The following is a 15,289-nucleotide window of genomic DNA, read 5'->3' as shown; positions in this document are numbered from 1 at the left end:
ACAATGACAGCCACTAACATTTCTTTAAGTAAGTTAAATCGAATTAGGAGATATCGTAGTCAAAGATGCAAGTTACAGTCTCTCTCAGAGATCTGTAAGTAACAAAGTGGGAGTGGAGTTCACTTTTTTAATCTAAGTCTAGTGCTTCAGCACTTGTCTTTTAACATGAAGAGTGAATTTTTACTGTGCGAAGAAAAAACATTTGTGAGCCTTTCACTTGGTGCTGCTAAGGTAATTGCATGACCTGTGAATGGAATTTCAGTGCATTTCGCATTTCTCTTGTTAAAGGGTAAAGACCATCACTGGTAGTACAGGGGGAAAAAATTGTTGTTTACATTATGCTGGTATAAAATGTTTAACTATCTTTTGAATTCAGCTACTCATTCTGACTCCCTGCTCTCCAGCAATGAAGCACTTTTTAAGGACACCATGCAGAGATAAAGTGGATTCACAGAGTTTGAAGTTATCCCTGCACTTCAGATAAAATCAGGCCTACATTTTACTAGGCAAAAAAAAAAAAAAAGCCATCAACCAACATGGAATCCAGTAATGGAATCCAGTAGCTGTACTGTTAAGTACAGTGTCCATTTAGTTTCTTGGTTTGGAATTAAATCTCACATCCTCTTCCCTCCCAGGAACAATCAGCATCACTGTAACAGTGGGTAGCTACATAACAGTAAAGCTTTCCTGCAATTGCTAGTGCTTTAAAAGGAGAGCTGTCCTTGAGCTTTGGCTCAGCTACAGAGGTACAGCAGCAGTATGCCTTGAGCTCTGTGTCACTTCTTGTATTTTAAAGCTGACTTGTTAGAAGATGCTTTTGTTCCTAAGATCCTGCAGGTCCCTTCTGTACTGTTGTACAGAGCTGTAGCTGCTGACTTGAAGCATTTCTATATGAGTTCCCAACTGTACCTCTCATTCAGTGTAGCTGGTTACTGGTGCTGCAGTGAAACTAAATTGCCTTGGTTTTGCTGCTGCTTGAGAGAGCCTGTCTCTTCCTGGCTTTCCAGTATAGCAATGTGTTCCCATTCTGTTGACGCTTCCCCTTCTTTAGTAAGGTGTTGGAGGAGTAGGTGAGAAGTACTTTTTTCTTTTTCCTTTAAGGCAAGCATTGTAGTAGTTTTTCTAAATATCCCATTAAAACGTCTACCTTTTCTCTCCTAAAGCTTAAACGTTCCTAGTCCCCTGAACCAGCTGTATGCTGTTACTGTAGTGTGTGTTACCAGTACTGCTACTCCTCTGTGTTTGGTCTTAAAGACATGGATAACAGTAACCAGCAATGCTGCTGTAGAAACTCCAGTACTAACAACGGGAACTCCGACTGCACAGACTGCATACCTGGAGGAAAAGGATATTTCTTCTCCTGTGAGCACTTTTAGCACTGCTAACTTTCTTGAAGTTTTCAAATTTTCTTGAGGAAAACAGTAGAAATCTTACAAAGATCAAGGAAGTGCAAGATGAAAGAACAAGTGCAGAATTTCAAAGCCGGGTTTTGAAGTGAAGTCAGTGTAGTCAGGTGTTACTGGGCAGTTGTTGCATTGAGGATACTTTGTGTATTTGTTTTAGGATTGTGAATTAATTTGTTAGGAGTCTGCTACATTGAAGACGTAAACGATCTCAGCGTAGCTCCTTACCGTTAATTCAGTGAGTTCACAGGCTCTGGTGCATTTGTTCTGTTGGTGCGTGCTATGTTCGTATAGGCAGAAGCTACCTTTCTCTTGAGTACAGTCTCGGTCAGTCAGGCGTGTGAGCTGGCCGCATTCCCGGGAGCGCTCCCTGGGAAGAGGGGCAGGCCCGGGTAGCGCGGCGTTCAAACCGCTCCTCCCGACACCCCCCGCGACGGGCCCGCCCGGCCGCTCATTGGCTCTGCTGCGGCACTGCCGGCTTCCTATTGGCGGGGCTGCCGTGGTGCCCCGCCCCCGGCCGCCGGTGGCGCTGCGGGCGCGGGCGGCTTCGCTTTGTGCGCTGCCGCGGGGGCGCCTCCGCCCGCCATGGCGCTGCTGCTGCTGCAGCTCCTCCGGCGGCTGCTGCGCTACCTCGGCTGGCCGCACCACCAGGTGAGATCCCGCGGCGGCTGCCTCCGCCCGGAGAGCCGCTCGGGCGGGGCGTCTCGCCTGCAGCCGCTTGGCTGGGCTGAGGGAGGGAAGGTCGGCACCGCGGGCGGTGGGGCGGCTTCAGTGCCCTCCTTGCCCACAGCCGGGTTTGTCGGAGTACGCTGCTCTCACGTGGGGTCACTGCCCTGACAGAGGCGGTCAAGTGTCGCTTTTTGCCCTGAACTGAACGTAAGAAAGTCAGTGGTTGGCTGCTCGTGCTCTGCTGTTTCAAATAAAAGGCTCCGTACCCCTTCGCCAGTAGCAGCTAATGCCGTGTGTTCGGAGAGCCGGAGAGGTGCGGCGGGGAAGCTGAAGAGGCGCCGGTGCCGTGCCGGGGGCTGATGCTGGAGCGTGAGGTCGTGGGCAGCTCCTCTGGGGGCTGTCAGCAGTGAGGCACTGCTGCAGCTTGTGCTTCTGAGACAGTCCTAGCGTCCTTTGTGGGAAAACAGCGAGTATCTCCAGGAGTGCTGATTTGGCTGAGCTGCCCTCGCTACTTTCTGGTTCCGTGGTTGGAAGCTGTTGGTTTTTTTGACAGGCCGCGTTTTTTGAAACTCGTGTGTTTGGCAGCAGTATGAGTCGTACTCTCGGAACATGCCTTTCTTCAGCAGTCTCATCAGGAGGGCACTTCCAGCAGTTATATGCTGTCATAACGAAGTATCAGGCCAAGGTATGTTACATTTATTTCACTGCTTTGCTAATTGTTCTTTCCCAAGACTTACACAGCTGCATGTAGTTAATTAAATGGGCATTTTTGCCAGTATCTCAAGATATTGGCCCTTGTGCGCCTTTAAAATATTCTGTATTTTGCTAGTGCTTTATACACTGTCATACCAGTGTAGGCCTCTTTGGACTTTCAGCTTGAGAAGAGCATTGATAAGTTAGGTTAACCCAACTGCATTATATTTAATTACCTGTAACGTGGAATAATTAAATAAGTTTGATTAAAGTGAGATTAAGAACTGGGGGCTTTGATTTTGCTTCTCAGGTTCAAAGGTTTTCTGCTTTTTAGGTCACATCTGTTTGCAATAAAAAGGAATATGGATCTACTCGAAGTGTTGTCCGTAGACTTGGGACAATTCTTTCCTTGGAGCCCTACCCCAGACCTTATTTTCAAGTAAGAAATTTATTGTCATGTGTATACTTCACCTGTATTTCCTTGTTTCTTAATTTGATGATAGCTTTCTTCTTCTTTTTGGCTTGTATAATTGTGTGGTGCATCCCTTATACTCACTGTTTTCAACTTTATTATAGCACCGTTTGAAAATTCATTTTTGCTGAGCCAGAATCTTCAGTATGTGCTGAATCCAGTTTCTCGTCATACTTTTCTTTTTGCATTCTTTGTTTTTAGTTTGTTCAAGACCCAAGTCCATTGGGTTATGATGAACAAAGTGCAGCTCCAGCTCCTGTGGCTCCATCACTTGCTGATGTCCTGTGGGTGGCAAATGATGAAGGACCAGCATGTACTAGACTTAGGTAAGTAAAAGTGTAAAAAGGAATAAAAGAAATAACTTTTGCCTTCTCTATGGTGCATGATTATGTCTTTGTTTTCCTTTATTCCTAACCTTTTCTTGGAAACATTTTGGGCTCTTGGGTTTGGGGGGAGGGGAGCAAGGGCACTTCCTCCTTACCTGAAGATTATGACTATGTAAAGGATTATTTTCTGAAAGATTTCTGAAATTGAGTTTCCTCTTTTCTCTCCATAGTAGTATGTCAGGTGCATTGCTGGTACTTAGATATTCACTTGCAAGATGTTTTGTGTGGGAGGGATCTGGTTATTGCAGTATGCTGTAAGACTATTCCTGTTTTTATCCTTATAGTTTACAACCTATAAATGGGGAAACAAGAAAAAATATTTAAATGTCTCCTTTTGGCTTTGATTTTTACAGTGCCATGTGTAAGCCTTGGTTGCTTTGATGGAAAAACAAACATAATAATTTTAAAATTTTAAAATTATTTTGAATGTAGTTTATATAAATGTTTGTAGCTTTTATAGAGGGTTGAAGGAAAATATTTTTACAAATTACAAAATATTTCAGGTAGTGCAAAATGACAAATTGTCCTAGAATCTGCAGACACAAGTAGTATACAAGTTTTGGTGGTTTTTTTTTTTCCCTGCTGGAGAAGAAAGTTGTCTTGCTGTTCCTCTAAAGATCTGTTCAAAATCAGAGGATGAGTTAGAGCCAGAAGCAAGATTAAAATGTGCACACTTGTGTTGTCTTGTACTGCATCTGTATAGGACAATGTAATTCTGCTTTATATTGGCATTTGTTTTGTCTGTGACCTTTGTGGTACTTGCCAGTAATGAAAATACAAGAAATTGATGAATTCAAATGACACACTTTTCCTGGGAGAAGGTGGATACAGTGTGTTTCTTCTTATGTTTCCTGAGGCGTAATTGTTAAATTATTAAAGTTTGTTTGTAACAGCTGTAAAAGAGAAGAGGAACAAGAACATTGTTGAAAGAACAAAAAATCCTGACCTGTTTTGTCCTGCTCATGCAGGCCAGATTCACAGAACTATGACAGTTCATTCTTTTGTTGTTTCCATTCTTTGTTCCTCCTCCTCCTCTGGCTCTGTGGGATGTTTTTCAAGAGCAACTATTCTAACTGATATCTTTTCCTTCTCAAGCAAGGGGGTTTTGGCAAATCAGAAAGCAGTGCTTCAGGTCTGATTTGAAGTAAAAGAATATTTAAAATAAGGGAAAAGGTCTGGGCTTTTTTCCCATCAAAGCTTAGTGCATCTTAAATGAATCAGGTAAATTTAATTTCTTTCTGTGTTATTAATGAAATTCTGGTAGTTTGATTTTATATTTACAATATAAGTTTATTTTTGCAGGCACAGACTTGAAAGAGTTTTTTGAATTAAAACCTGAGACAGCACAATTTTCTAATGCTGTCTTTGTAGCTTACAGAAGGTGAGATTCTTGTTCTGAGAGTCTGTATTAAATCTTATTATTTTCAAGTACATTTTCTGAAAGATTGTAACTATTTTGCTGCTGGCAGTGTTCATTTTAGAGTTTGATAAATGACTAAAATTTCTGCAGCCTAATTAAGACATCTTTATTCTTTGCCTCTCCTGCCTTTCATGTGGCAAGAAGGGAGAGACACCTTATGGTGTCAGTCTAATAATTGTTGAATAATGACAATCCTACTGTATGACTTTATGATGTTTATTTATCCCTGAGTGAATTATCTGACTAATTCTTATGATGACTTTGCAAGGATCTTCATGGTACTTGAGCAGAGGGAGACTTGAAACATTTCAGAAGTTACAAGTAGTTAAAAGTGTAATTTCCTTTCAGGTCTTGCTGAGTGACAATAACTTGCTTGAACACCCTGAGTAGTTTTGAGGTTTCCATTGTTGGCTGCACCTTTTGAAGCTGTGTCCTTTTTTTGCTTTGTAGGACTGAATTGAGGAGAAAAGAGAAAAGTGCAGCTCCTCATGATCCATATCCACGTCTGGATTCAATACAGTGCATTCCAAAAAGCAGTGCACAAAAAGTTGGTGTTGATCAAGCAGCACTCCAGAAAATTTCTGCCCTTGAAGATGAGCTGGCCTTTCTTCGTGCTCAGATTGCTGCAATTGTTTCACTGCAGACCTTGGGAAGCGTTCCCTCACGTAAGACATTCTGACTTGAAGCAAACCTGTGTTCCTTTTTTTTGCTTTAGAGCTTGCTGTGTCTGATATTGGTAGAGAATATCTTTAACTTCTCTAACTGAAGATACACCAACTAAATTTACTGAATATAATATTTTGTTTTTCTTTTTGCTATTTGGCACACTTTGTCTTTTCTATTTTGTGGTCTATTTGCCAAGTTCAAATGCAATTGATCCTTCATACTCATTTCCATGTTGGTGAAGGAGTTTAGTAACATCACTATCTATAGACTACTAATAACTGTTTTGTAAAGTTACAGACTTCGTCCCTTTGGGGTTTTGCACTGCTTCTAACAAATTATTAAATAAATGTGTAGAAGAATAATTCTAAGTCAGTCTGGTTGGGGCTTTAACAAAAATAAATGCTACAGACAGATGTGTCCTGGGTAGTTGGTCTCTAATATGCACCTCTGTCTTGTGACCTCTTTTTTTTCCTAGTAAGTTTTGAGTCTCAATTGTCTTACTTGCAGACCAACCCCACTGTGGTTGCTGAAATACTTGGACTGGTGTGAGGTACTTGGTACTTTTGTGTGGCGTTGTGAGGCACTTCTGTGATTCAGCTGTTCTGTTGTCTTCTCTGTCTTCTCCATTGCATTCAGTATTGTAATCTGTTTTACATGTTTTGTGGTTATCTTTTGCTTCATGAAGGTTATTGTAACTTCTAGACCATTGATCACCATATGTAGCAGCAGGCTACTTTGCTGATTTACCTAGTGCTTAGATTGAAGACACAAAAAGTGAAAATCAGAGCAGCACAAGACACTTCAGATTCATTACTTCATGTATTCTAAATTTGTGGGTTTGAAGTAATATTCTTTAAGTTTAGTTCTTCTGTATTGTAATGTGCAAGGTGTCTAAAAGAAAGACTGCTCTCAGAGGGCAGTCTTATCTTTACATAAAACTGGTTAATCTTAGATGTTAATATATGTTGTTGCTTTTCTTCTCTAACTGTATGCAGAAGCCTTTAAAACACTCAGCACTCCAGATGGATTTTACCCACTGTCAGCCATGACTTCTACGCCATTGTCCGTCTCTCGCAATCACTTTGTAATTCCCTCGCCTCCTCCACTTCCTTCTGGTGCACCATCTGCTGTTGATGCTAGTAATTCTGCACTGGAACTTATCAAACAACGCCGAGCTGCAAGAAACAGTGATTCAGCTGCAGCTAACAGTACTGATCACCAGAGGACAAAGAACTTTCCCAGTATGATGGATGTTTTGAAGGACCTAAACAAAGTTCAGTTGCGAGCTGTTGAGAGGTAGGTTGGATTGGATGTGCATCTCAGCAAGCCAAGGCTATCTAAGCATCAGCAGCACTTCAGTAGCACCAGACAACACCAGTCATTTAAAGAGCAGCTACTGCAGACAAACTCAAGTTGGCAGCTTCTGAGTTGGCAGCGTGAAATGTAAGATACTTGTGACTTTTAGATGCATTTAAAACATGCTGACTAATGCTGCGTTTTAAACTACTGTTCTGCTTCAGTATGCAAATCTCAGGTTGGTGTGGGGAGGTGAGAGGTCGCTTACGGGATTGCATGCACAGACACAGGAAACTGATCTGAAAAAATAACCCTTCTGGATTCACTGCGAAAGGCCAACTCCTCAGGGAAACTTCAGAAAAACTACTGTTAGCATACTCAAAATATCCTTGTTCAAGCTTTGAAGTGTTTACAAAAGCATGTACTGTATCATTTATTGAAAATGTTTCATAAATTTGTATTTCGGTAGTGCAGTTGAATAGTGCAGTATTCAATAGGATTATAAATATTTTTAGTGGTCAGCTGTTTTGATGGTAAGTGCAGTTGACTTGTAAAAAAAAATGTTTTGCCAAAGACTTCAATACCTCTTCTGGTCTCTGCTATGCTAGGTATAATAGAGATTACACCTGCAGGATTCTTTTCTGAACTTCTTGGACTGAAAAAGTAAGAAAAGCTGAGCCTGTAATGAATATTTGAAGCTCTCAGTGTGGGAAGAATGTCACTTGGCAAAACTTACTGTGTTCTCATTTCAACATTTTCTTAACTGTGAGCTTTATCCCTGAAAATGACTAGGAAAAAACTTGGGCAAATAATTTACATGCAAATCCAAAGCATGTCTTTATGCTTTTGATGACATTCTCACAGTAACTAAAGCAAATATAAAATGCACTTAGGTAAACCTGTGTGTTTCCTTTATATTTTTTTTCCCTCTATAATTCCATGTATGATGAGCAAAGAAAATGAGATGTTCAGGTTGACAAATTTAGCATCTCGAGCAGGGGCATAATTAGCAGGAAGTGGTAGCTTTTACATCCAAAATGCTTTCTGGATTTAGGCATCTACATGTGTTGTGAAGTAGAGCTTAACTGAGTAATGAATAATTTGTATTTTTGGGGGGAGTAATGATAATCAAAATTGCTACAGTCTTTCTGACAGTAGTTTAATATGTGCACTGCAAAGGGAAAGTCGTCTTTTCTTAGAAATTGAGAGCCTGAAGATCCCAGTTTCCACCACCCAAACACTGTCTCACACATTGTGCAAGTGCTCTGAGGGCTTGTTTTTGTAGGGACCATGAACTCAGTCCTCTCAGGTTTTGTGTTAAGCAACAATTACTGTAACTGCCAGACTTAGAACTTGGTGTTGTCAGTGTGCATTATTAGGTACAAATCATCAGCCTGAAAGTTGCACTTTACAAGCGGAACTCTGAACACTTTTAGATTTTTCCACCCACCACCCCCCCAAGATTTCTCAATAGTTAGAAAGTCTTATGATTTATTGTCTTGGACTACTCAATAGCTTTCACATTTATGATAAGTTTTGGGGTGTAGGTGCCATTTTGATTTCTGAATTTATATGAACTTAAAATGAATAAATTTAAATTATGTTCACAGTGATTATGAAATACCTTAGTGGGACATTCCCATTAACATACTTAAATATAACTTATAAATGACTTGGTATAAAAACTGCAATTTTGCCTTTTTGTTTTTTGCTTGTTATTTGCAATACTTTTACAGTTTGTGTTGATTTTTTGCCATCTTTCTTAATGGAACATCATCAAGATGTGTTTTCAGGCTAAGAATGCTGACAAGTTTTTAGGTGTAATTGTATCAGTTGTATTTGATGAATTGCTATAACGTTACAGCAGCATTACTTGTGTATTCAGGGACTTATAGAATAAGGTGTTTATAGAAGTTGTGCCTCTAGAACTTGGATTAGTCAGCACAGGATTAGGGTCCGAAGACAATAACATTTTTGTTGTCATTCATAGGTCTCCTGGAGGTACTCCTCTTTCTAGACACAAAAATGTGCAAAGTTCAGATTGGGATCTGGTTGCTGTACTAACTCACGCTCTAAAGCAGAAATTTGCACATAAAAATGATGACGAAGATGATTCCTTGGACAAAGAAAATAATTCTTTTGATAGCTCTCCATTTTCTAGTCCTGAGGTGCCAGTGGTATGTTTTTATATAAGAATGTGTGTTTGTATTCTTGAACTGACTGCTGTTTTCATGGATACTTGCAGAGTTTTCACAAGCCTAGAACTTCTCCACAATTTTTTAGCCATCAGACTAGGTAGTTACTTTCTCTAAGTATAATCAAAGCAGAAAAATCTCAGAATAATTTGGGTGGATTTAGACTGGTAAATGCGCTTCTAGGTGTGCAGAGAAAAAAAAAAAACTTAGAAGATTGATTTTAAAAATTCATGTAACAGTTGATTGAACTATGGACTGTAGCTTGATGGTACCTGGCAGGTATCCATGCATGGAAAGTGTGTGTTTAAACAGTTATTGACTAATTTTTCAAATAAGAATATTAGGAAGGTCCAGAAAGGTCTGAGTAATTCACCCTAACTGCTCAGAAATGAAAGTAAATGCATAGTCTGTGATATTTTCCTTTGAGTGTAGTTTCCACACAGTTTGAATCTTTATCCAAAATGAGATTTGATTATTTTGTAAAGCCCATGAAGAATGCAGTTTTTCCTAGGAACAAAGAAGTGGTAGACAGAGCCATTGGACTCAGGTGGTTCTGAGCACTGATTTCTGCATATCAGCCTGTGCCAGCTCCCTCAGCTTATACAGTCCAGCAGTGCTGTTTTGTTGGTTTTTAGGCATTTCCACAAACCTCAGAACTGCTCAGATGAGATGGATAGAAATAAGTGGAACTAATTTAAATAGTGTCTCTCTGCTTAGCAATTCTATCTTTTTATTGTAAGAGTGAGAGAAAAGATTCGGGCTGTGGCATTTGTTACCCTAATAGTAATGGAGAACATACAGTGGAAATCCAGATATTCATAGATATTCTTTGGAAGCTGCTCTTATATGTGGCTAGCTGTGTGGCTGAAAACTTGAGGAAAACTAATGTGTGCTTTCCTCTTTCTAGCTGTAACGATTTGATGCGGCAGACTATTGCACTGCATAGCTGGCATACATGATTCTAGATACAAAAATCGAACTAGCTTGTATATGGAATAGCTTTTGTTGTTCCAGGATCTGACAGCTGGATTATAAAGTCCTGGAAGAGAGACTGCTTAAGGCCAGCATGTTCAGGAGTAGATATAAAAAGATGGAATTTTTCTGGTTAAAGCAGAATAATCTTAAGAGTTTGTAACCAAGCCTCTAACTGTTAGCTTTTGAGTGTTGTGAAGAATAAATGTACCTAAACCAATTGTACAGACTTATACTGTTTTATTCTATGTTGAGAGAAGTGCAACAACTCTTCCAAAATGTTTTTCTTGTAAACATCTTCTAATTCAGTTTCTTGGGCATAATTTTAACTTCGTCTCTGCTCTTCAGGTTGGGCGCTGCAGTCTGAAGCCAAATGCAAAACTCAGCCTTACAAGAAGTGATGGAGTTAAGCAGGTACCAGCATGGAAAGCAAGAACTCAGATATAGTAGAGGCTTCCAAGGAATGTTCAGTGTGTATAAGTGGTGGGTCTACTTTGAAACTGCTGTAAGGTGCTGTAACATGTTGTTCCAGATCGTGCCTTTCCTATGCTGTTGAAGTTTGGGTGTTGCAGGGTTTGTAAAATTACCTCTTACTTCTCTTTGGTTTCTCAGTAGCCAAACTTGTGCATGTGATGCTTTCACATGAAGCACAAAACTGAGAGAAGGCTTCTATTGCTATGGAGCAGTGCCTTTGGAACCTGAGGAATCCAAGTGTGTGTGGGGGAAAAAATAAAGATTTATTGCTGTGGGAGCTGAGGTATATGCTCTGTTTGCACTCCAGTGTAAATAACAAGGAAGTGTAAACTTTTTGTGCTATAACTACTGTATGTAATGGTAATACTTTTTCATGAGAGTGGCATAGTTGCCTTGGTTTTCTTTGCAGTTTACTGATGCAACTCCTTATTCCATGTGCAGTTTTCTAATTTATTTTGGGTCAGGAGACAAACTTTCATATTTGTGGAACTTTGTGCTGTGAGTAAAACGGCAGGTCATCTATTACATGCCTGTAATATGAGGGAGTTGCATTCTGAGGTAAAAGAGACCTTGCAGAAAGATCTGCTAACACACAGTCTAAATTCCATATGTAATTAAATATTAATTTCTATCTTGGCATGTGCATGAGAATTCAGTTTTGTTCACAAGAGCTTATAAAATAAAATTCTCTTTATATTGTAGATGTGTGTGGTAGTGGCCTTTTGTGTTGCAGACTCTTTTGTATCTTAAGAACTGATCATATTAGACAAGTTCTTAAATTGCATTATCTAAAACTAATTAAAGAACAATTAGTATTTTTTCCTACCAGAGTAGGAACGACTTAATGAATCCACTTATTTACAAATTTATTATGATCCACTGCTCACCTAATCTTTTGTCTAACAATCCTGATGTATAAAACCCAAATCCTGTCAGACTGTTTAATGTGTTGGTTATATCCCGTGTGTCTTCTATTTCCCTGCTCACTCACATGGAGAAGACTGACAGCTGCATCCCCTCTTACTGCTGAGTCTTATTTGCACAGTTGTAAGAAATTAGTGTGCAAATACCATACTTGCATTTTGGTTTAAAAAATTATCTTTTGACTAAAACTGGAGCTTAAGTGATTTGATTTATTATGCTTCTAAAATTAAATCCTCTAAGCATTTATTTCTTCTGGATTTAGTAATTATTGAACTTTATCATATTCTCCCATTCCATGAATGGTCTGTAACAGTTTGGCCTTCACTTTCTTCCAATGCTTCTCTTTCCCTAACTTAACTTGATAATTGTTATGAAATCTGTACAGAATATCCAGTTCAGCCCCATGCTGGATAATTTTACCCTCTTCCATCAAAGCTCCTCATTTTGTCTGCTGCTCTGCTCTCTACTGTGTAAGAGCAGCGGTGGGCAGTGACAGTGAAGGAAGTCCATGCGGTGTCTGCTGAGGAGGACAAGCAGGCAGGTGAGTCTCAGTGAGCATAAGGGCTGTGAATTGGCTCCCTCTTGCTCAGTATCTGCAGTGCAGTGGGTGCAAGTGGTCTCCTGGTCTATATCAGCATTCCTAGATCCAGGGGGTTTTAGAGGTTGTGGCCCTGCTGTTGTGACTGACAAGCAGGATGGAATTCCTTCTTTGAGAGACTGAATCGTGTGCAAAGCCATACAGTAGTTACATCAGTTGCTTTATGTGACCAACAGTTTCTTCTCTTCATGAAGAACATTTATTTTGGACTCCTTTTGCTTTTTTCTTTTCTCCCCAGAGTTCATCATTTAACTACAAGTTAGGCCAACAGGAGCAGTTTGCGCTGAGAATTTTGACTTTGGAAGTGTCTTTTCATTTTACAAGAGACTTCTGCGAAATTTCTCAGTACCTCTTAACACAATAATCTGGTGTCAGAAGCATCTGCAAATTTAGTGAGCTGTGTGACCCTTGTGGTTGTTGGATACTGTCTGATTTTTGTCATTTTGATGTGAATTGTGCAGTAATATAGTTTGCAGCTGATCCACTTTCTTAGGCAAAAGAATAAGTAGTGGACCATGTGATTTTTTCTTTACCCCACCTACATATGTTACAAGAACAAATTCTTTATTTTATGTAGTTCCAGATGTAAAGAAGTCTGTGGGTGGTATCTGGTAACAACTGACAGTTTTTAATACCAAGAAGTTGGAAAGCTTAGTAAAAGTTAGTAATGAAAAGTTCTATCACTCATTGCAGAGATTTTTCTCCCTTTTCAGAACTGATGAAAACATGGCTTTGTCATCTTATTTTTTTTGACTAAAACTTCTGTATCAACAACTGGGAAGCATTCCTGCTTCCTGTGCCCACCTAGAATCCATTCCATGTTTTTCCTACAAATGCCCTTGTTTACATAAGGTCCCTGACTGAATTGCTCAGTCACAATGCAACTCAAGAGTTGTGCCATTGATTTGGGAGAGGAGGAGGAGACTCAGGAACACAAGGGCTCTATTGGTCTGCTGGCACGATCTTGTGAAAGGTTGTGCCTTCTTCTCACTGAAGAAGTCTGAAAAACTTACTCTTCTATCACTCCCAGTGAATTTTTGGGCATGATGTCTTCCTTCAGGAGGTGCTGAGGTGGTTGCTGAAATGAAAGTTGGTTTTGTTTTTCTACTTGAAAGACTTAAAAAGTATATGGTATCCAATTTTCCAGCTGATAAAATCGAAATGAGTAAATGTTTAACATGTTTTGAGTAAAAGGGCTAGAAGGAAAAGTAGTCCTTTAAATGCAGTCCTTTAAAAACATTTAGGAGATCCTAAAAGATTTGCGTTCTCTATCAGTGAGCTTCCTATTGCAAGGAGACTAATAATACAATTATTGTCAGAATACCACTGCTGACATATTCCTATAATATACCAAACCTGTCCAAATCTCACTACTTTGTGAGGGACAATTAATATATAATTTTATATGTATTAATAATTATATTAATATATATTATATTAATTTATATTATCTCTGTACGTGTAGGTGCAGAGTTTTTGGATTAAGATCAGAGAGTATGCAACAGTGTTAACTGCCCTCAGTCAATTCTTCTTGTTAGGAATTAATTACATTGTTAATTAGTTCCACCTAGGTAGTAAAATTATATATAGGGTCCTTGCAAAAGCCAAACTAACAAAGGGAACCTGCTAGACAAATTAGCCTTGAGTCACTGATCAGATACCTTGGGGAAAGGAAGTTCTGCAGGCAAGACTATTGAACCAACTGAAAAAGAGATATGATCAAATGAAATGCAATTGAAGGAAAATAAAAAAGAAAATCTGAAGATTTAGTGACTTCAAGAAAGTGGTCGGGGAGAAAATGAGGTGCAGTGCAAAAGACCAAAACATGCCAAAACTAACCTCCCAGATGTTGCAAAAGCAGGAGAAAAAATCAGGGAGGAAGACACAACTTGGAGGGGAAGATATGAGGGACAAGACATGGATACTTAAAAAAAAAAATCTCTGCCAGAGTGAAAGCCATCAAAAGGCATGGCATGCCATCAATAGCAGGGACATGGACCAAAGCTTGCCCAATTGATTCCCATTGAAATCGCAAGATTTCGTTTCCCTTCCCCAAAGGAAATAACATTTCCTTTGGGGAAGGGAAACGAAATCTTGCGAGCCTTGAAAAGAAAGACTTACACTCTGAAAAGAAGATATGATCAAATGAAATGCAATTGAAAAAAACCCAAAAAAACAGAAAATCTGGAGTTTTAGAGACTACAAGAAAGTGGTCTGGGCAGAAATGAGGTGCAGTGCAAAGGAACAAAACATGTCAAAACTAACCTAACAGATGTTGCAAAAGCAGGAGAAAAAATCAGGGAGGAAGACACAACTTTGAGGGGAAGATATGAGGGATATGGCATGGATACTTAAAAAAAAAATCAGAAATCAATCTTCACCCAAGTAAAAGCCATCAAAAGGCATGGCATGCCATCAAGTGCGGGGAGGACATGGACCAAAGCTTGCCAAGATGGTTCCGTTAAAATCCCAGAAAGAGAAAAGGACTTAGAAACATGATGTCCTAGTGTTAAGCAAGGGCTGCAGTCAAATGTGATTTCCACTTTATCTGAAATTTGTTTGCCAGTGATTCTAAGTACCTGGGAGATATTGATCCTGATTCCTCTACTAGGTTCTCAGACCCCTATGTTGTTTACCAATACATTTTTCATTGTGACACTGACTTCAGCTACGTCTATATTACCTTCCAGCTTTATCTGAATAATCTATTAATTAATTGTGTACAGTGTTTTAGGGCATTGTTGCACATTTGTGTGAAATTGAATAGTTTACAGTGAGGAAGGTGCCCTGCTGTGCCTGTTGTGTGCAAACAAAGAAGGACTGGTAGGTGATGGGGTGGTTGGAGGCATCTTGGGCACAGTAATCACAGCGCACTAGCGTTTTCAGTTCTCAGAGAAGTAAGAAGGGAGTCAGCAGTTCTTTTATCCTGGACTTCTGCAGGACAGACTTTGTCCTGTCTAGCAGACTCTTGGACAGTTCCTGAAGGCAAAGGAGTCCAGGAAAGATGGACATTCTTCAAGAAGAAAATGCTACTGGCAGTGTAGGAGGTGATTTCCATGGACTGAAAGATGAGCTGGTGGGGAAGACCTGTCTGGCTGGACAGGGAGCTTTGGCCTATGAC

General features: G+C 39.8%; 1 protein-coding gene across 2 annotated transcripts; it reads left to right on the top strand.

Annotated features, from left to right (window-relative positions):
* The first annotated feature begins 1,917 nt into the window (after window positions 1–1,917).
* On the top strand, window positions 1,918–11,347 carry MTFR2 (mitochondrial fission regulator 2). Of its 2 annotated transcripts, none has more exons than XM_059841771.1 (8): window positions 1,918–2,054; window positions 2,626–2,757; window positions 3,100–3,204; window positions 3,439–3,563; window positions 5,494–5,708; window positions 6,705–7,005; window positions 8,996–9,173; window positions 10,521–11,347. In XM_059841771.1, the coding sequence occupies exons 1-8, from the start codon at window positions 1,989–1,991 to the stop codon at window positions 10,617–10,619; spliced, it is 1,221 nt and encodes a 406-aa protein (XP_059697754.1). In that variant the 5' UTR covers window positions 1,918–1,988; the 3' UTR covers window positions 10,620–11,347. The 2 variants fall into 2 exon arrangements, with proteins under 2 accessions (XP_059697754.1, XP_059697753.1); XM_059841770.1 differs by having other exon boundaries at window positions 8,996–9,182.
* The last annotated feature ends 3,942 nt before the right edge of the window (window positions 11,348–15,289 follow it).

The sequence above is a fragment of the Haemorhous mexicanus genome, chromosome 3, assembly GCF_027477595.1.
Source record: "Haemorhous mexicanus isolate bHaeMex1 chromosome 3, bHaeMex1.pri, whole genome shotgun sequence".
In the NCBI taxonomy this organism is placed as follows: domain Eukaryota; kingdom Metazoa; phylum Chordata; class Aves; order Passeriformes; family Fringillidae; genus Haemorhous; species Haemorhous mexicanus.
The sequence above is the reverse complement of the archived record's forward strand: the minus strand, read 5'-3'. Positions and strand labels throughout refer to the sequence as shown.

What these genes read in the sequence shown, in the direction of transcription:
- MTFR2 (XM_059841770.1), top strand. Translation starts at nt 1,989, where the DNA reads ATGGCGCTGCTGCTGCTGCAGCTCCTCCGGCGGCTGCTGCGCTACCTC. An exon ending in ACCCCAGACCTTATTTTCAA is followed by an intron (nt 3,205 to 3,438) that starts GTAAGAAATTTA and finishes CTTTGTTTTTAG; the next exon opens with TTTGTTCAAGACCCAAGTCC. An exon ending in CTAGTCCTGAGGTGCCAGTG is followed by an intron (nt 9,183 to 10,520) that starts GTATGTTTTTAT and finishes TCTGCTCTTCAG; the next exon opens with GTTGGGCGCTGCAGTCTGAA.